This window comes from Thamnophis sirtalis, unplaced genomic scaffold, assembly GCF_051295495.1.
Source record: "Thamnophis sirtalis isolate CommonGarterSnake01/CBP01778 unplaced genomic scaffold, rThaSir2_p1.2 scaffold_14, whole genome shotgun sequence".
In the NCBI taxonomy this organism is placed as follows: domain Eukaryota; kingdom Metazoa; phylum Chordata; class Lepidosauria; order Squamata; family Natricidae; genus Thamnophis; species Thamnophis sirtalis.
Genome location: NW_028261394.1, coordinates 37,505,290 through 37,526,296, shown reverse-complemented (window position 1 = coordinate 37,526,296; position 21,007 = coordinate 37,505,290). Strand labels below are relative to the sequence as shown.

The window sequence follows — 21,007 nt, the reverse complement described above, 5'->3', positions numbered from 1 at the left end:
ATCCGCACGCATATTACGAAAATACATTACGACGTCCTAGTAATCAATGCCAAATCCGGTGAAACAACTGGCTGCTGTGATACAATTCTGTTGTTGCGATAATAATGATGATGATGATGATGATGATGTAGTAAACCAATTCACAGAACCTTAATACAGTTTCTCCTTCTCCTGCAGGCTCCTGTGACAGTGGAGACCAGTAGTAAGGGTATGGTGAAGGTCATTGCTGGCTTAGATTCGTCATCATCTGGCACTTTTCTGGATTGGGAGGGGAAAAAAATAGTCTGGTGAACAGAATGAGCCTCCTTGAGCTTCTTGCTGGGGTAAAGCATCAGACCTTTGTGGACTGAAAGGAGTCCACAAACAGAAACCTTGTCCCTAAACACAGCATGATGACCTCCTACTTGTTTATTATCAATAAATGCACTCTGGTCACATACAATATTGCCATCTCCTTTCATGCCACGTGATACATATGGAAACAGTCTCTCCAATGGAGTGGTTGCTGTTGCTATTTACCATATTTTTTTGGGTGTATAAGACGCAACCCCCCCCCCCTAAAAGAGCGTGGAAATGTTTATGTGTCTTATATCCCCAATATAGCCATTTCTGGCCTTCCGAAGCCCTGCCTCATATCCCACTTTGGTGAAAAATGGGCCGTTTTTCGCAAAAACGGAGGCATTTTTGTCTTCCCCCAGTCCCCAGAAACAGTCTGCAGACTTCAGCAGAGCTGGGGGAAGGCAAAAATGCACCTGTTCGGAAGGCTAAAAATGGCTGTATTTGGGGTATAAGACGCAGAAACATTTCCACGCTCTTTTAGGGTTATACACCGGTGTGAAAAATACAGTATTTGTCTTATTTATTTTTCTTATTTATTTTTCTTATTTATTTTTCTTATTTATTTTTCTTATTTATTTGTCTTATTTATTTGTCTTATTTATTTGTCTTATTTATTTGTCTTATTTATTTGTCTTATTTATTTGTCTTATTTATTTGTCTAGATCCTAGGGGAAATATTCAGAAGCATCGCATCTCTTCTGATCCTTGGAGATGCTTTCCCCAACCCTATAAACTTTGACAAGTGTCAAGGGCTGGCCCAAAAAACAGGCAGCCATCCTTTTGTTCCTGTTATTTTAGCCAGAGAGGGAGAATGAATGGGCGAGATTGTACAGGGCTCAAGCTTTCTTCCCTGAGGATAGTAATCCTGGCTCTCTTTCTCTCCCAGGCTCCTGTGACTGTGCAGGACAGTGTGCGAGGCATCCTCAATGTGCTTGCTAATTTATCATCGGCCTCCAATGGGGCCTTTCTCGACTGGGAAGGCAACTCACTCCCTTGGTGAGATACGCTTGTCCTTTCCACCAAGAAAAAAAGGTGTTGGGTATATTTGTCTTTTTTATTGTATTTTTTGTATGGCTGCTGTGTTTTTAGTGTTTGTATCATGTATGGTTTATATTTCATTTGCTGTAAGTTACCAGGGTAGTTCTGATTTTGATGGTATAGAAATATATTTAATCAATCAACCAGTCAACCAATCAACCAATCAACCAACCATCAACCATCAAACTGTTCAATCATCCAACCATCCATCTATCCATCCATCCATCCATCCATCCAACCAACCAAACAATCATCCAACTACCAACCATCCATCTATCATCCACCCACCCATCCATTCATCCATCCATCCATCCATCATCCATCCATCCAACCAACCAACCAACCAACCAACCAACCAACCAACCAACCAACCAACCAACCATCCAACCAACCAACCAACCAACCAACCAACCAACCAACCAACCAACCAACCAACCAACCAACCATCAAACTGTTCAACCGTCCAACCATCCATCTATCCAGCCAGCCAGCCAGCCAGCCAAACAATCATCCAACTATCATCCATCCATCTATCATCCATCCATCCATCCATCCATCCATCCATCCATCCATCATCCAACCAACCAACCAACCAACCAACCAACCAACCATCAAACCAACCAACCATCAAACTGTTCAACTGTCCAACCATCCATCCATCCAACCAACCAACCAACCAATCATCCAACTACCAACCATCCATCTATCATTCATCCATCCATCCATCCAACCAACCAACCAACCAACCAACCAACCAACCAACCAACCAACCATCCAACCAACCAACCAACCAACCAACCAACCAACCAACCAACCAACCAACCAACCAACCAACCATCCAAACAAACAAGCAACCATCCAAACAAACAACAACCCAAACAAACAACAAACAACCAATCGATGGAAACTTTCACTAGGAAGTGAAGTCCAACTTTAAATTTGTTTGTATTATAGAGAAGGTCCTTGGCTGGAATCAACTTCAAGTCTAAATTAGTTGTGGGTTTGTCATCCATAAATATGACTTATCTCTGCTGAAAACCATGCAACTTAAAGTAACCTCCAGCTGTTTTCTGTGAGTTGCTGTATTGTTGTTATGGTTGTGATTACATGATCCGCCAAATGTTTAGGCTGGATTTGGCATTTGTGTCCACCTATTGAGCCTTTCTCAAGGACATGGGATAGGCAGATGTTGTTGTTTGATGATGGTAGAGGTATTGCCCTGGGATGCAAGCTATTCCACGCAAAACTGCCTTTTGCAATTGACAGATGACTTTGTCAATGCTGATGGTGTTCAAGAGGTGTTCCAGATATTTTGAACCCAAGGCACCTATTACTATTGTTACTATTATTATAATAATCATGGTTGGTCACCCAATCAGTCAGATGTTTAGAGTGGGGTTGGCAATTTTATCTACCAATTAAGTTCTAAGAACTTGGGTTAGGCAGAGGTTGTTATTTGATGATATTAAAAGCATTGTTGCAGGGCGTAAGCTGTTGTTGTTGTTGTTGTTGTTGTTGTTGTTGTTGTTATTATTATTATTATTATTATTATTATTATTATTATTATTATTATTATTATACAATTGTATCACAGCGGCCAGTTGTTTCGCCGGATTTGGCATTGGTTACTAGTCGGGCCCCACCCAGGGGCCTAGGACGTCGTAACGTATTTTCGTAATATGCGTGCAGATCCAAGCAGTGCGGCTTTTTGCATTTGACAGATGGTGATTTTGTCAATTTTTAACTGTTTTAAATGTAATTCCAGTGCTTTTGGAATAGCATCCAGTGTGCCAATTACCACTGGAATTACCACTGCTGGTTTGTGCCATAGTCGTTGAATTTCGATTTTTAAGTCCTGGTATCTTGCGATTTTTTCATGTTCCTTCTCGGCGACCCTGCTATCACCTGGTATTGCGATGTCTATGATTGTGACCTTATTTTTCTCAACCAGTGTGATGTCTGGTGTATTATGCGCCAGTATTTTGTCGGTTTGTATACGGAAATCCCACAAGATCTTGACCATCTGATTTTCGGTGACTTTTTCAGGCTGATGTTCCCACCAGTTTTTTGCTGTTTTGATATTATAATTTTTGCACAAATTCCAATGGATCATTTGTGCTACTGAATTGTGCCGCAATTTATAATCAGTCTGCGCGATTTTTTTACAGCAGCTGAGTATGTGATCAACAGTTTCATCAGCTTCTTTGCAAAGTCTGCATTTGGCATCATCAGAGGATTTTTCTATTTTGGCCTTAATGGCATTTGTGCGGATAGCTTGTTCTTGCGCAGCCAGGATTAGTGACTCTGTTTCTTTCTTTAATGTACCTGTTGTTAACCATAACCAAGTTTGTTCCCTGTCCACTTTATCTTTTATTTTTTCCAGAAATTGGCCATGCAGTGCTTTGTTCTGCCAACTCTCCATTCTTGATTTTATCACCTCTTTTCTGTATTCTTGTTTTGTCTGTTGGGCCTTCAGTAGATTTTTGTTCTTTACTTCGATTAATAGATCTTCTTGATTTTCTTTTAAATAATCAGCCAGTCCATGTTTTTCTTCTTCAACTGTTTGCTTCACTTGTAATAATCCTCTGCCACCTGATTTTCGGGGCAGATACAGTCTATCAGTATCACCACGTGGATGTAAACTGTAGTGCATTGTCATTAGTTTCCTGGTTTTTCGGTCCAAAAGGTCCAAATCAGCTTGTGTCCAGTTAACTATACCAGCTGTGTATCTTATAACTGGTATTGCCCAGGTATTTATGGCTTTGATTGTATTTCCACCATTCAATTTAGATTTTAAAATTTTCCTAACTCTGTTGGTGTACTCTCGCCTGACAATAGTTTTTACTTCTCCATGCTTGATGTTATCCAACTGCAGAATGCCTAAGTATTTGTAGGCTTCATTTTCTTTGCATTTAATTAATTGGCCATTGGGCATTTCAATTCCCTCACATGCAGTGATTTTGCCCCTTTTTATGGATACAGTGGCGCATTTTTCCATGCCAAACTGCATTGAAATATCGGTGCTGAATACTCGGACTGTGTTTGTCAATGATTGGATTTCTATTTCTGACTTTCCATAGAGTTTCAAATCATCCATATATAGTAAATGTGAAATTTTTTCAGCTGCTTTGGCTGTTTGGTAGCCTAATTTCATTTTTTTTAAGATTACTGATAGTGGGATCATTGCGATGATGAAGAGAAGAGGTGAAAGTGAATCACCCTGGAAAATTCCTCGCTTGATATTAACCATTCCGTAGATCTCATTCCCTACTGCCAACTCAGTTCTCCATTGTTTCATCGCCTTTTCAGTAAAGGATGTAATATTTTTGCTAATGCCAGTTGTTTCTAAGCATTTTATGGTCCAACTATGTGGCAGTGAGTCAAATGCCTTTTTGTAATCAATCCAGACCATATTCAAGTTTGTTTTTCTGTTCTTACAATTTTCTAATATCATTTTATCAATTAGAAGCTGATCTTTTGTGCCCCTGCTCCTTCTTTTGTTGCCTTTTTGCTCTACTGGCAAGATGTTGTTTGTTTCCAAATAATCCATCATGTTATCTGCAATAATGCCTGTGAGTAATTTGAAGGTTGTTGGCAAGCATGTTATTGGTCTGTAGTTTTCAGGTGTTGTTCGCCGCCGTTGCCGGTCCCAAGCCCGGATGAGAAAGGAGGAAGGTTGGGGTCAGGTTGGCATTTGGTCCCGTAAAAAAAACCCGCCAACCCATACAATATGGTGAAAAAAACAAATAAGAATTCCATACCGCATCGGTCGTCGCGTGGGTTAACAAGGGCCGCGGTGGATTGCGGCTTTTTCACACTTCTGATGGGCCGCTCATGCTTGTAGCTGAATGGGAAGAAGAAACACCGGACAAATCCTTCTTGTGATGAACTCTGGCTTTTGGCCCCGAGCAATGCCCGGGAGGCTTTTTTATTAGTCCCAAACAAAGGAAAGGTGTATACAATATTACATCAACAGGCACATGACTAAATAGTCCAATGATAAATATACAGCGTGGCAAAAAGCTTCATCTCTGGGCAAAAGAGGGGGTGCGTGGCAAGGGGGGCTGCTTCTTCCCCCCGGCAGGAGAAGAGAGATAAGGAATAGGGAGGGGGAAGGGAGGAAAGTGAGCAGCTCCGCATTCCTGCCTTTGAAGTGCTAACTGCTACTTTGAAGTGCTAACTGCTAGATAAATGCTGGTACAGAAAGGCACACTAATTAATCAAGAATGTTTTTGTTAGTATCCATCTTTGGCCTATATTTTCCAGACAGCCTTGGCCGTCCTATATACAGAAATAGCAATGGGTCTCAACATCTCCTCATTTTTGTTTTAAAATGAGAAGGAGGAAAGCAAACATATCAAAATGCAGATTCTTCATCATCACTGGTTATAGCAAACACCTTTACAAACGAATTGTTGTCCAACTCATGGTCGTCCTCAGCGTCCAGAAGGGACTTAGTTTCGTGGATAAGCACGTTCTTCCTAGCTGAGGAAAAAAGGCCTTTGAATAGCTGAAATAGGGAGGGTAGGCATTGAATGCAGCAGCAAAGGGACACCAGCACTACTATAATACATATAATGGAGGAAAAAATGCTTCTTAACCAGGAGCCATCCGGTAGCCAGGACCACAGACCATCCCACCAGGCTGGCAGGACGTCTTCTCGAATCTGGGAAGCCAACTCCTTTAAGGAACTGATCTGATGCTTAACCAATTGAGAGGTGTCTGACAGGTTAAAACAACACATGTTTTTGACAGATTCACAGCCTAGATGATGTACCAGTAACAGAAAATCAATGGCAGCACGGTTGTCTAAGACAGCATGTCTGATCTCTGCCTGTTCCATATTCAAGGCAGCTATGGCTGCAGATGTGATGTTTATAGTTTTTGCAAGGGAACAGGCAATGCGATGGGCTGTCCTGTGGTTATGCATTGCTAATGCCGGAACACCAACTATAGAGGTAGCAAGGGAAAGATATTCAGCCTCGTTAAAAAGATTAATTGAGCTGTCACATGTTTCATCAAGGACTACCGACCTCTGTGGTCGTGAAGTGAGGTCCTGTTTGGTTGGTAGAACCGCAGTGAGGCGACTCAGACAGCAACGTGTATCTGATAGATTAGCAGGTATGTAATTAAAAGTTTTTTGACCACATGTGAAAAACCAACCAGCAGGAAGCAGAACGTGAGCCCGATTGTAGGAAATGTTCTCGTAGGTGGAACAGTTGGCAGGAAAGATTCCCGTGGGCATACAGGATTGTGTGAGAGAAGCAGTACAATTTTGAATGCGTGCACATGTAACGTTGGGTCCACTAGCTACAAAGGGTGTGGTGAGAGACATGGCATCAGCTGGGAGCCGTCTTGTGAAAGGGCCCCACACCATAGAGTCACCGTAATTAACTTCCTTCCTTTTTTTAAACATTGCTAGCTGGGTGTCTTTTAAAATAACAGAAAGAGGTGTGCAAACTGGTATTAAACAATTCCCTAATAACATGTTCAGGTCCACAGCTTCGCTTAGGCAAAAATTGGATACGTTTGCCTGTTCTGCCAAACGCATCCACAGGTTGTATGTCATTCGAGTGTGCAGACTGTGAGAAGCAGCTGACCTTTTCACCCTGTGTGTGAGAGATCTAGTAGGCACATGTAATGGTTCCTGTAACTTGTAAGAGGCACGATGGGAAATTTCACAGCGTATAAAAAGTGCAAGCAATACTAAAACTATGCCACACAGTGAAAAAATAACATAATGATATGAGAAAGTTCTAAAACTAAAAGGTTTCATACACTCCTGCCACCGCGACAGGGGATAACCTGGAGGTCTTCTTCGAAATAAGGGACATCCTTCTGGTGGCGAATACGGTGGAGGGTGTCCTTCCCCGTTTTCCTGGTCGGGGCAGGAAACAGCCTCTGTGTTCTCATATGGTGGAGGGTGTCCTGGCCTGTTCTCCAGGTCAGGCCAGGAGGCAACCTCCACAAGCTGTACCTCATTTGGGGACTGACGGACGATCGCCATCCCTGGAAGTGTGTGGTGGTGATTTAGGAAGAAAAGGTCTTACGTGTCTTCCTGGCACCCAGAGCACCTTGTCTTTTAGTTGAATGGCAGCGTAGCCCCGTCCCCAAGTGATCAGGTCAGCAGGTCCTCGCCACGTCAGGTCAGGCAGGCAGCGATAGTAGACAGGTGGACGGGGGGTGTCTGCAGTAGGTGGAGCTGCAAAATGACGAGTCGCTGCTGAGGATGGTGGGCTGCCGGTAAGATTTAAAAAATTCAGGGTATAAAGGCAAAGGTTAAGCGTGTCTTGCACTGCTGGGAGGCCAGGGGGCATTTTTCCCCTATTGCCAATATATCTGTCCAGGGCATGTTTTAATGTCTGGTTGGCGCGCTCAGCCAACGCCTGACCCTGGCTGTTATAAGGAATGCCAAATTTATGTACAATGCCCCATTGGTTACAAAAGGCAGCGAAGGCTGCACTTGTGTAAGAAGGGCCATTGTCTGTTTTTAATTCTTTTGGGCGTCCCAGCGATGCAAAGGTCCGAATACAATGATTAATAACATGTTTGGTGGCTTCGCCCCTTTGGGGGGATGCCATAATGTAGCCTGAATACGTGTCAATGGAAACATGTAAATATTTCCAAGGGGCAAATGAAAAATATTCGGTAATATCCATTTGCCAAATCTGGCAACACTCTGTCCCCCTGGGGTTTACCCCCATAGGGAGAGAGTTTGCACGCTGGCTACAAGAAGGGCACTGCTGAATAATAGCAGAAGCCTCATTTGCAGTAATGCCAAATTGTTTCATGAGCGCTTTCTTGTTCTGATGAAAGTAAGAATGACTCTCCCATGGAGTGGGAGCTGTCAAAGTTAAAAGAGAAGAAGAGTTGGCAGCAGCCGCTGCTGCAGTGTCGGCCACATCATTGCCTTCCTGGAGAGGCCCAGGGAAGGGCTGATGGCTTCAAATGTGGGAAACATGAAAAAAGTGGGTGCGGGCAGAAATTAACTTCTGCAAAGATAAAAAGAGCGAGAGTAATTGTGGTTCCAATGAGGGAGAAAGATAGGCCTCATAAATTGATTTCACAATCTGAGTTACATAGAGGCTATCCAAAATCAAGTTAAAGGGTGTATTTGGAAAAGTTGAAAAAGCCAGAACAGAGGCAGCAAGCTCCGCACGCTGTGCAGAAGTCTGCGGGGGGGTGATTTTTGTACACCACTGACCATTCTCCTGCCAGGCACAAGCACCATAGGTTTTGCTTCCGTCAGCAAAAATAGTCATGGCCTGAGGAAGTGGGAGGGGGGAATATGGAGTGTGCCATTGCAGGGGAACAGTTTTCAAAAGAGCCAATCTTGGGTCAGGGGGTGCATGGCAAGAAATCTCACCTGGCCAGTCAGCGAGTGCAAATTGAAGGTTTTCCGAATTAGCAAGTAAGGTCTCCCAAGTTGATAAAGAACAAGGGACAAAAATTGTGGAAGGTTCAATTCCTGCCAACAATTTTGTTCTGACACGGGCTTTTGTAATTAGAGCTGCAAAAAGTGCAGGTTTCTGAGAAATTGTGGATTTTGGGGTGTGAGACAAATGTACCCATTCAATAATTAATAATTTTGAAGTTTTTTGTACCACGGCTCCTGTTGGGAGTCCAAGAGTGTTACATATGATGAAAGCTAAGGGGGTGTTATCCTGAAAACGATCCACCCAAATGTGTGAAAGGGCCTCATTTACCTCTTTTAAAACTTGCTGATGTGTTTCATCTAATTTAATAACATCTGCAGGGTTTTTGCCCATTGTTAATGCAGAAAACAATGGAGCCAATTGAGGGGTTGTGAGCCCCATATATGGGCGTGCCCAATTAATGGAGCCCAAATATTGCTGTAACTGTACTAATGTGGGAGTGTGTGGCAAGTCCAATTTTGGCATTGCAGGTGCAGCATGAGAGGCCAAAAGCTTATGACCCAGATATGAAAAAGGTTGTGCTGTTTGAACCTTTTCTGGAGCTATGTGCAGGCCATTTTTATGGAGAAGATTAGTTAAAAATGGTAATGTTGCTAAAACCGTGCCTGGGGGCCCACATGCTGCCACCAAGATGTCATCCATAAAGTGGTAAATTAAAAAGTGAGGATGTGCCGTCCGATACGGCTGCAAAGTTTTGTCTACAAAATATTGACACAAGGTGGGGCTGTTGAGCATTCCCTGAGGCAGGACTGTCCATTGAAAGCGAGAAGCAGGTTTGGAGTTGTTAAATTCTGGGACAGTAAAAGCAAACAGTTTGCGATCTTTTTCATGGAGTGGTATAGAAAAAAGGCATCTTTTAAATCAATGATCATGAGATTTACCAGATTTCTTTTTTATAACAAACACTGGGGTAATGTAAGGGCTGTGGGATATCTCTTTCCTCTTTCTCTCTTCTCTCTCTGTCTCTCTCATACTCTTTCTCTTTGTCTCTTTCAGTCTCAGTCACTCTTTTTTCTTTCTTCCTCTCTCCCACTCTTTTATCACTTTCTCTTCACTCTCTTTTCCATTCTTCAGTCACTTTCTCTGTTACTCCCTCAAACACACACACACACAAACACACTCATGCATGCACAAAAACATTTTTCTCCATTCCAATTCAAATCCTATAAATCAATTGCTCTGTGAAACATCTGTGAAAAAGATTCAGGTGCTCAGGCATGAAAATATCATCAAAGCAACAGAAAAGAAATCAGAAGAGTCAGTAAGAAAGGGAGAACTCCTTGAGACATGAACTCACGATGAGGAAAGACTAAGAGCGGCATCGTAGGGGGTAATGGAAGAGAAATAGCCGGGATCACTGGAAGGAAATAGGAAGAGCCAGGCATTGAAGCATCTATAGATTCACTTGCCAAGAGATTGAAATAAGAAGGAAGATAAGAAGCAGCCTTTTTTGTGAGGCTGGCTTAGTTTGCCGACTATGAGTCAGGTTGGAAAGCAGGCAGAAGCTTCCTCTAAAGGGATGTGATGCCGGGGAGCTTCAAAGGCTGAGGGTGACAAAGGCATGCATATAAAGGAAGAGAAAGCCTTGGATTCAAAGTGTGAATTTAGTGAAGAGGTTTCCAAATATGGCAGGGGGGGGTCCGGTCCCCCCATCATGGCCTTTTCATGAACTTTTAAACATTCCATGACAATCTGCCAAGTAGAGAGTATTTTCGCTGATGCCCTTAGGGGCTGGAGAAAATACTTCCCTAATTTTACCCAAATGGTTGTTCGAATTGAGCCCTTCTCAGGATATGTGGGACAAATTTGATAAATGTACCTGAGAAAGTTAGTAAGATCTTTTTTTGAAGGGATGGGGAGAAAGTTCCCATTGTTTTTTAAGATTAATATTGAGGATTTGGACAATTCTCTAAGTTCGAAAAGGTATGCAACCTGAGGCTTAGAGAATTCTGCCCCCATTACTCACGAATCTGGGAGGATGCTCCGTCTACGACGGCCGGTCCTGGTATGCAAGAGGCGTTCCTTCGCCGATGAGTAAGAGGACTCCAAATGGGACGGATTGATCAGCAATCACGTCGGAGGTCACCAGTTGCGGCTTTTTCACACTTCTGATGGGCCGCTCATGCTTGTAGCTGAATGGGAAGAAGAAACACCGGACAAATCCTTCTTGTGATGAACTCTGGCTTTTGGCCCCGAGCAATGCCCGGGAGGCTTTTTTATTAGTCCCAAACAAAGGAAAGGTGTATACAATATTACATCAACAGGCACATGACTAAATAGTCCAATGATAAATATACAGCGTGGCAAAAAGCTTCATCTCTGGGCAAAAGAGGGGGTGCGTGGCAAGGGGGGCTGCTTCTTCCCCCCGGCAGGAGAAGAGAGATAAGGAATAGGGAGGGGGAAGGGAGGAAAGTGAGCAGCTCCGCATTCCTGCCTTTGAAGTGCTAACTGCTACTTTGAAGTGCTAACTGCTAGATAAATGCTGGTACAGAAAGGCACACTAATTAATCAAGAATGTTTTTGTTAGTATCCATCTTTGGCCTATATTTTCCAGACAGCCTTGGCCGTCCTATATACAGAAATAGCAATGGGTCTCAACAGTGGATGTTGGGGTCCCTGGACATCCGTCGACAAGTGGGCTACAAGTGGACCAGCCAACAAAACGACAAAAATATAGTGCAGATGAAAACCGTGCCATAATGGCCTGTTACTACAATTCAGAGCCAGAAAAAAGAGGCTATTTAAAGAGAATGTATGAATTATTATTATTATTATTATTATTATTATTATTATTATTATTATTATTATTATTATTATTATTATTATTATTATTATTATTATTATACAATTGTATCACAGCGGCCAGTTGTTTCGCCGGATTTGGCATTGGTTACTAGTCGGGCCCCACCCAGGGGCCTAGGACGTTGTAACGTATTTTCGTAATATGCGTGCAGATCCAAGCAGTGCGGCTTTTTGCATTTGACTGATGGTGATTTTGTCAATTTTTAACTGTTTTAAATGTAATTCCAGTGCTTTTGGAATAGCACCCAGTGTGCCAATTACCACTGGAATTATCACTGCTGGTTTGTGCCATAGTCGTTGAATTTCGATTTTTAAGTCCTGTTATCTTGCTATTTTTTCATGTTCCTTCTCGGCGACCCTGCTATCACCTGGTATTGCGATGTCTATGATTGTGACCTTATTTTTCTCAACCAGTGTGATGTCTGGTGTATTATGCGCCAGTATTTTGTCGGTTTGTATACGGAAATCCCACAAGATCTTGACCATCTGATTTTCGGTGACTTTTTCAGGCTGATGTTCCCACCAGTTTGTTGCTGTTTTAATATTATAATTTTTACACAAATTCCAATGGATCATTTGTGCTACTGAATTGTGCCGCAATTTATAATCAGTCTGCGCGATTTTTTTACAGCAGCTGAGTATGTGATCAACAGTTTCATCAGCTTCTTTGCAAAGTCTGCATTTGGCATCATCAGAGGATTTTTCGATTTTGGCCTTAATGGCATTTGTGCGGATAGCTTGTTCTTGCGCAGCCAGGATTAGTGACTCTGTTTCTTTCTTTAATGTACCTGTTGTTAACCATAACCAAGTTTGTTCCCTGTCCACTTTATCTTTTATTTTTTCCAGAAATTGGCCATGCAGTGCTTTGTTCTGCCAACTCTCCATTCTTGATTTTATCACCTCTTTTCTGTATTCTTGTTTTGTCTGTTGGGCCTTCAGTAGATTTTTGTTCTTTACTTCGATTAATAGATGTTCTTGACTTTCTTTTAAATAATCAGCCAGTGCATGTTTTTCTTCTTCAACTTTTTGCTTCACTTGTAATAATCCTCTGCCACCTGATTTTCGGGGCAGATACAGTCTATCAGTATCACCACGTGGATGTAAACTGTAGTGCATTGTCATTAGTTTCCTGGTTTTTCGGTCCAAAAGGTCCAAATCAGCTTGTGTCCAGTTAACTATACCAGCTGTGTATCTTATAACTGGTATTGCCCAGGTATTTATGGCCTTGATTGTATTTCCACCATTCAATTTAGATTTTAAAATTTTCCTAACTCTGTTGGTGTACTCTCGCCTGACAATAGTTTTTACTTCTCCATGCTTGATGTTATCCAACTGCAGAATGCCTAAGTATTTGTAGGCTTCATTTTCTTTGCATTTAATAATTAATTATTATTATTATTATTATTATTATTATTATTATTATTATTATGTTTGGTTCAATAGTCAGACAGATTGAATGTGGTATTTTTTATCGCATATCAAGTTGTTATTATTATTATTAGACTTACCTTCATTTTCTTTTGTACCCTTTCTTTCTCCCCCTCCATTCGTCTGTCCCGCTGCAGAGCTCCTCCCAGGGGAGGGGGAGGCGGCGAGTGCGCTGATCCCCGTTTGCAAGGGAAGCGCCGCTGCCCACCCAAAGCCTCCCAATTCCCACCGCCGGAGTTACTCACTCACATGAAGCTGCCCGCCCTTCCCTTTTTCTTTAAACGAGCTTCAGTTTCCGAGGGGGGAAAAAAGCTTTATGTGCCACCATTATTGAGTTCCTCATCAATTGAGATCCGCCCACGATCAACTGAGGCACCTGCAAAGGCATCACATCGCCACCACCCATGTTCACGAGGCGCCAGGCATCGCAGGGCACAGAGGAACTCAGCAGACAGACGGGAGACCGAGGGGTGGGGGAGGAAAAGATCCCATCCAGGGTAGGCTCTCCGCTTTTCCCTCTTTTTACCCTGGATGGGATCTCTTCCTTCCCCCCTCCCCCGGTCTCTCTGCTGGGTTCCTCTGCGCCCCCCAACTGGCAACGATCAATTCCAGACCCTCTAACTGGTAAATAGACCAGTGGATGCGTGCAGGGAGGAGGGGATATATTCGTTCCTGCGCATAGTCCACTGATTAAAATACTTGCTTTTTTTTGCCCGAGCTCTGATGCTGGCAAAAGAAAAGTCCTTTCCTTCACCTGAATCCCGCCCGAGCTCTGATGCAGGCACTGTGGGGTCTGTGCAGGGAGGAGAAGAGAGATTCCTCCCAGCGCACACTCCACTGACTAAAGCGCTTTCACGTGCAGAAAGAATAAACTGACAGTTGGTTGGAGGGAAGGTGGGGGTGGGATGGCAGCTGAGTGTCCAAGGAAGCCAACCCAGACGGGCATCGCAGGGCGCAGAGGAATCCAGCAGACAGACGGGAGACGGGGGGGGGGGGGGGAGAGGGAGGAAAAGATCCCATCCAGGGTAGGCTCTCCGCTTTTCCCTCTTTTCACCCTGGACGGGATCTCTTCCTTCCCCCCTGCCCAAGTCTCCCCTCTGTCTGCTGGCTTCCTCTGCGCCCTGCAATGCCCGGCACCTCGTGAACATGGGTAGCGGCGATGTGATGCCTTTGCATCCGTATTGAGGTTGGCATGTTTCCGGTGGTGCTCTGGGAGGAGGGGGAATGATGGAGGGGAGGACGGCGGCGCGGCGGCCCGTGCCTAGAGCGGAGCCAAAAGAGGTCCGTGACGGTGGCTCGGAGCCGAACGGGAAGAAAAGGCGCTGCAGGCCTGGGGAGTGGGGGAGCGGGAGGAGCGCTGGTGGTTTGTTTTTGGGGTGGGGGGCGTGACGGGGAAGGGGGTGACTGCGTGGAGAGGCTCAGAGGCGGACCGTGCAAGCTCCCTTTCCCAGCGCACGCCCCTCTCAGCACCGTCCCCATCGACTGCCAGGCGTATCCGCCTCTGAGCCTCTCCGTTTTGTTCCGAGAACGGGCTGCTTGGTGAGAGGAAAGGGAGCTCCCTGGGAAGCGAGAGCAGCGAAGAGGTGATGCAGTTGCAGAATTCCCCGACACTCGCTTTTTTTTAAAACCCAGCCTACCTCGTAGGGTTGTTGTTACGGGGCTAGACTAGGAAAGGCAGCCTCTCTCCCGTTTTCGAGAAAAAGTAAGGATGTCCATCTGGTAGAACAACCACCTGTGCAATTTGGTGGCGATCCGCGAATGTTCAAGCCATGTAATGCGTGGGAAGGCATAGAATAAAGTTAGCATACTTGAAGTAAAATAGGCTTTGGTTATGTTTAGGTTGCATTAGCTAAAATGTGCCAATACCATCCTTGTTGGTAAGAATTGTTGTCATGTTAGAAGAATGATTAAGGCTGACAGCCTAATCTACTCTGTATTAAATAAATAAAATGGATGGAAGGAAATGAAAGAATACAGAAAAGGTTGGTGAGGCATTTAGTGGCCTATGGATGAGAATGGTGGCTGTTTAGTAAGAAAATCTGTTTGGAATGTGCATATATATTCATATGTGGCCATAGCAAAATAATAAATAGAAATAAAAAAGCATGAGTGATTTTTACTGTTTTTGATGAAAGTGAGAGGATTAGTGAAGGCTTGGTGCAGCAAGGATCCCACTATCTTACTATTTTATTTTTCTTTATGTACACTGAGAGCATATTCACCAAAGACAAATTCCTTGTGTGTCCAATCACACTTGGCTAATAAACTATTCTATTCTATTTTACTCTACTCTATTCATTTCTATTTCAATTCTAACAAGGAGTTTAGCTTCTCTCTCTTGAAAATGTAAGCTGGCATAAGGCATTATAATGCAAGTCTCAAACAGTTCATTTAGTGACCAAAGTTACAATGGCATTGAAAAAAGTGTCTGATCACCATTTTCACACTTAGCGACCATTTTCACACTTAGCGACCATTTTCACACTTAGCGACCGTTGTAGCATCCTCATGGTCACGTGATCAAAATTTTGATGTTTGGCAACAGATTCCTATTTATGATGGTTTCAGTGTCCTGGGGTCATGTTTGACAAAATATAAAATTTTTAATCAAGCGCCCCCCCCCCCCCCCCCGGTCAATGGTGTCCCTCTTTACCAATCTGAAAATCTGGTCACCTTAATCTACCAGCCAATGCCACCTGGCTATTACCCGGGGGAGGGCCTTCTCTGTGGCAGCTCCGGCCCTCTGGAATGAACTCCCCGCAGGGATTCGGACCCTCATCTCTCTCCAGGCCTTCCGAAAAGCCGTCAAAACCTGGCTTTGTCGGCAGGCCTGGGGGTGATGAGTTCCCTCCCCTCTCGACATGTATGGTTGTGCGACTGTTGCCTACTTTTATTATTTGTATTTTGTCTTTTATGTTCCCCCTTTTTTCCCCCCTTTGAATTGTTCGCCGCCCTGAGTCCTCCCGGAGAAGGGCGGCATACAAATAATAAAATACCAATACCAATACCAATATGTATATGCATTATCACTATTAATCATTTATTTGACTATAACTATTATCACTTCATTTTATACATAATACTCCAAGTTTAACTAAGTTTAACTTAATTTTTATTATAAGCTTTCATTACATCAACCTGTATCTTTCCAGTAATAATGCAGTCTTATGTCCCTTGCCATTTGTAGCATTAGTATTCTGATTACTTTCTTGGTGAGTCTTGTATGGGTTTCTCTTCGCAACTTGTTGCTCATTTCGTATCTTAGGAGAACTCGAAACCCTCCGTCTGCTCCTTCCATCAACTTGTCTTTGGTTACCACAGGTGCTTCTGTCAAGATTTCTCTTCTTACTTCCAATGGCAGATGTTGTTATTGATGGTGTTAAAATTATGATTGCAGAGATGTAAGCTGTTATTATTATTCCTTATTCATTAAACATGAAACTCAGTCAACTGAACATTCAAAAATGCATCACAAATACCATTGATTGGTGCTAATGGTTGATACGGGTTGCTGCCAATGTCCTAGGCATCAACCAAGTACCTTCTTAAAATATACGATGTACCGAGCAGTGCAGTTTTTTGCAGTTCTGCTGGTGTTATTGTAGGAAGCTGCAATTTGTTGATGTACCTTATAAAATTCTTGGACATGATACCAAGTGTATGAAGACATTGAAGAATGAGGAATGCATGTCAAAGGTTCATCATGCTTGGAAGCTAAAAAACATGTAACTAAACAAGAAACCATCAATTGGAGCAAGAAATTATCAGCCAGTCTTTGACATTAAGTAATAAAGTAAAATGACTGCGAGTAGGAAAAAGAAGGGTGGTTAGAATGGAGGAAGAAAAGAAGAAATATAGTGACTGATCAAAGGGAAGGTCTTCCCATTTTTTCAACCATGCAAAAAATGGACAATATGTCAACACAAATGCAAACACATATTCACACAATTCCCTAAGTGACCTTGGGGTTTCTTTGTCTTGGTCTTTACATATGCCAAACTAAACTTGTAATTTCTCATCAACCACTTGTAGGTGAGTCAGTAATTCTTAGTAGTTAAGACAGATCTGATGTATCATGATCCCTGGACAATCTCCTTGAGTCTCACCCTTGAAAATTAATCCATAATGTAGTTTGGCTTTGGGATAATGTGCGGTGTGAACCCAGCTACTGAAATCTTCCAACTTGGGTTTATGGTTTAGCCTATTGTGTCAACCAGGCAGTGGTAGGATTCGTTTTTTTTTTGCCACTGGTTCTGTGGGCGTGGCTTGGTGGGCGTGGCGAGGGAAAGGATACTGTGAAATCTTATTCCCACCCCACTTCTGGGGAAGGATACTGCAAAATCCCCATTTCCTCCCGATCAGCTGGGACTCGGGAGGCAGAAAATAGATGGGAGCGGGGCCACTCACTGGTGGTATTTACCGGTTCTCCGAACTACTCAAAATTTCTGTTACCAGTTCTCCAGAACTGGTCAGAACCTGCTGAATACCACCTCTGGAACCAGGCCACTGTGATTTATTCTACAACCATTACTGAAATGTACCATAGCTCAGTACAGGATGTGAAATCAGCTTCAGAATCCAGGATAATAGAATAACAGAGTTGGAAGGGACCTTGGAGGTCCTCTAGTATGTAATTTCAGAGAAATAGTTGTCCAGTCTCTTCTTAAAAGCCTCCACCCACAAATTATAAAGGCAAGATGTTCCACTGATTAATTGCTCTCCCTGTCAGGAAATTTCTCCTTACGATGTCTCTTTAAGCTTCCATCCATGATTCAGGAACTTGCCCTCAGGTGCAGCTCGGTAGGCTCATAAAAGTGTCCAAATTTTCCATTTCATAGTAAAGTCAACGTTTATCTATTTAGCATATGGCGTAACATCCATGGAGTAACTAGCAATATATATTAACACCTCATAAAGTCAATGGAAGCCCAACAAATGAAACTGCAGTCAATCATAAACGTTAGTAGGAACAGAGAAATGATGTCATAATAGTCACACAGTCAGGGAGGAAACTGTATCTTTGTCCTTACAGCTGCTGAAATAGTTTTGGCTACGAAAGGCATAATTTTAGATAAAGTGGAGAACAGAAACACAGAGATGGTGCTAAAGAAAGGAGGAGGTGGTGGAAAGTGTTATATAATAAGGCTAAATCTGCTTTGGGGAGTGTAGATCAGTCATAGAATTGCAACGAAGAAAAGTCAGTCTCTTCCACGTCTAAATTGTCCAGGACAATCTCTTTGGGACTCTTCCATTGGCTTCAGGTAAGAGATACCTGGAAGATAAGTCTGATTAGATAAGGAATAGCAAAGCCAATCTTAAAGTATGTGACTCTGCAGGAACTTTTTTTTTAATTTATTTATTTTTATTAACAAACATGTAAAATACACACACACAAATTAGGCGTGCACCACATTTATACAATACAGTGTGAACAGGAACTTCCTGTTTTTTATATTAGCGATCATCAATCGATATCGCTCACCTTATATTATTTCCCTTTCTATTGTATTTCATTTAGATTTCACCATTCTTAATCCTCTTATTTTACTCATAACTATTATTTTCAGTGTTGTTATATTCTTTCATTGATTTTTGTTTCTTTCCTCCATTCACCTATACCATTTATCCCATATCTGGTAGAATTCTGATTCTTTCTTTCCCTGTATTTCTTTAGTTAATCCATTTCGGCACAGTCCATAATCTTTCTTATTATTTCTGCAGGAACTTTCTAATCTGCTTTTACTACGTAGCCTAAGCCATGAGAAATGATAGAAATATTATATGTATTCAATTAATTCAGAATAGAACTGGAAGGGATGTTGGCAATCTTCTAGACCACTGGTTCCCAAACTTGGCAACTTTAAGACTTGTGGACTTCAACTCCCAGAGTTCTCCAGCCAGAAGAGCTCGCTGGAGAATTCTGGGAGTTGAAGTCCACAAGTCTTAAAGTTGCCAAGTTTGGGAACCACTGTTCTAGACCAACCCCCTGCTCAAGCAGGAGACCCTATACCCTTTCAGTCAAGTGATTGTCCAGTGATGGAGCCACCCACACCTTCTGGTGGCAAACTGTTCCACTGGTTAACTGTTCTCACTGTTAGGATGTATCTTCCTTGTTCTAAGTTGCTTCTCTCCTTGATTAGTTTCCATCCATTGTTTCATGTCTTGCTTTCGGGTGCTTTGGAAAATAAGTTGACCCCCTCTTCTTTGCGGCAGCCCCTCAAATATTAGAATACTGCTATCATGTCACCCCGAGTCCTTCTTTTCTCTAGACTAGCCATGCCTAAATCCTGCAGCCGTTTTCCTATAAGGATATGTATATGTCCTACATTTAGCTTAATCCTAGTTATGGCTTGCTCTAGCTTTCTAACATGGAGTAAAATGGCATACACATCCATAAGAGCCGAGGTGGCGCAGTGGTTAGGGTGCAGTACTGCAGGCCACTTCAGCTGACTGTTATCTGCAGTTCAGCGGTTCAAATCTCACCGGCTCAAGGTTGACTCAGCCTTCCATCCTTCCGAGGTGGGTGAAATGAGGACCCAGACTGTGGGGGCGATATGCTGACTGTAAACCGCTTAGAGAGCGCTGAAAACCCTATGGAGCGGTATATAAGTCTAACTGCTATTGCTATTGCTATAAGAATGAATTCTATAAATAATCACACATAGTATAGTATAGAAAAGTACTAAATATATAAGTATATATTCAAGAGCAAGATATAAAGGGCGGGGGGAACATAGTTAGGATAGATTAGCGAAGGTAAGGGAATAAAAATGATGCTAAATTATATTTGGGTTTGCGGAAATACCATCCCAAGAAAATATAAACTGAGATTTGAAAGAAACACCTATAACAACAGAAAGAGAAAGGGAGAGAGGAGGAGAGAATGAGAGGAAGAGGAGGGTCCTTCTTTCTCTAGACTAGTCAAACCCAAATCTTGCAAATGTTCTTCGATAAGGACGCATATATGTACATGTCCTAGGTTTAGCTTAATTTAATCCTAGTTATGTCTTGGTGTAGCTGACAGGAAGAACATACAACCCTATGTATTCACAAGAACAAAACCTATAGATACATAACGTATGTGCTAGAAATTCTGTTTAATACTGTGAAAAGAGTAGCAGAGATGGTTACATAGCCATACACATCAAATAAAATATACAGTGTACAATCACCATGGGCCTTGCTCCTTAGTGGTTTCTGTCACGGGAAACCGGTCCTCATTCTTAATGACTGTCACATCATGATCACATGATCAAAATTTGGGCTTTTGTACAACTGGCAGGTATTGACGATGGTTGCAATCACCCAGGGTCACCTGATCAACATTTGAGAATTCCCCCACCTGCTTCTGTCAAGCAAATTCAATGGGGGAAGCCAGTTAATGACCATGTGATTCGTTTAACGACCATGGCTCAAAAGGTCATCAAACCAGGCGCGGCTCTCTTTAACAACCACCTTGTTAAGCAATGGTTCCCATTCCAGTTCTAAGTCGAGTATTACCTGTTGTTATGTTTAAGAGAATCCACTTCAGGCTAGCCTAATAATAGTAACCTCTCCTTATTTGGAGATGCAGAAGTCACCACTTGCTCAAAGGTGAACAGTGTTCAAGAGCAAAAGTCGAAGATTCAGGATGTTTCAAGTAGCTAGAAATATCCTGGTGACCGGCACCAACCGTGGAATTGGACTTGGACTGGTGAAAGAGCTGGTGAAATTGAACCCTTCTCCGGGCCATCTTTTTGCAACTTGTAGGAACCCTAGTAGACCTGAAGCTAAGGTATGTAGAAGACTAACCAGAGGTGGGTTCCTACCAGTTTGCACCAGTTCGGTAGAACCGGTTCGTCAAATCTACCGAACCGGTTAGAAGAGGTTCCACCAGTGGACCCGGAAAGCAGGCCACACCTACAGAAGAGGTTCCAAAATTTTTGGAAACCCACCACTGACACACACACACACACACACACACA

The 21,007-nt window shown here is 42.8% G+C and overlaps 1 protein-coding gene across 3 annotated transcripts in view; it reads left to right on the top strand.

Annotated features, from left to right (window-relative positions):
* The window catches only part of LOC148042802 (uncharacterized), a 41,230-nt gene that overhangs the window by 10,291 nt on the left and 9,932 nt on the right, over positions 1-21,007 (top strand). The window contains exon 6 of one of the 3 annotated variants that reach the window (XM_087729041.1): positions 1,226-1,688. The exons of 1 other annotated variant lie outside the window; for it this stretch is intronic. In XM_087729041.1, the coding sequence (XP_087585167.1) occupies positions 1,226-1,339 (114 nt within the window). In that variant the 3' untranslated portion in view covers positions 1,340-1,688. Of the gene's footprint in view, positions 1-1,225; positions 1,689-19,906; positions 20,818-21,007 lie in introns of those variants that run through there. One more of the 3 variants, XM_087729039.1, reaches the window with a different exon arrangement.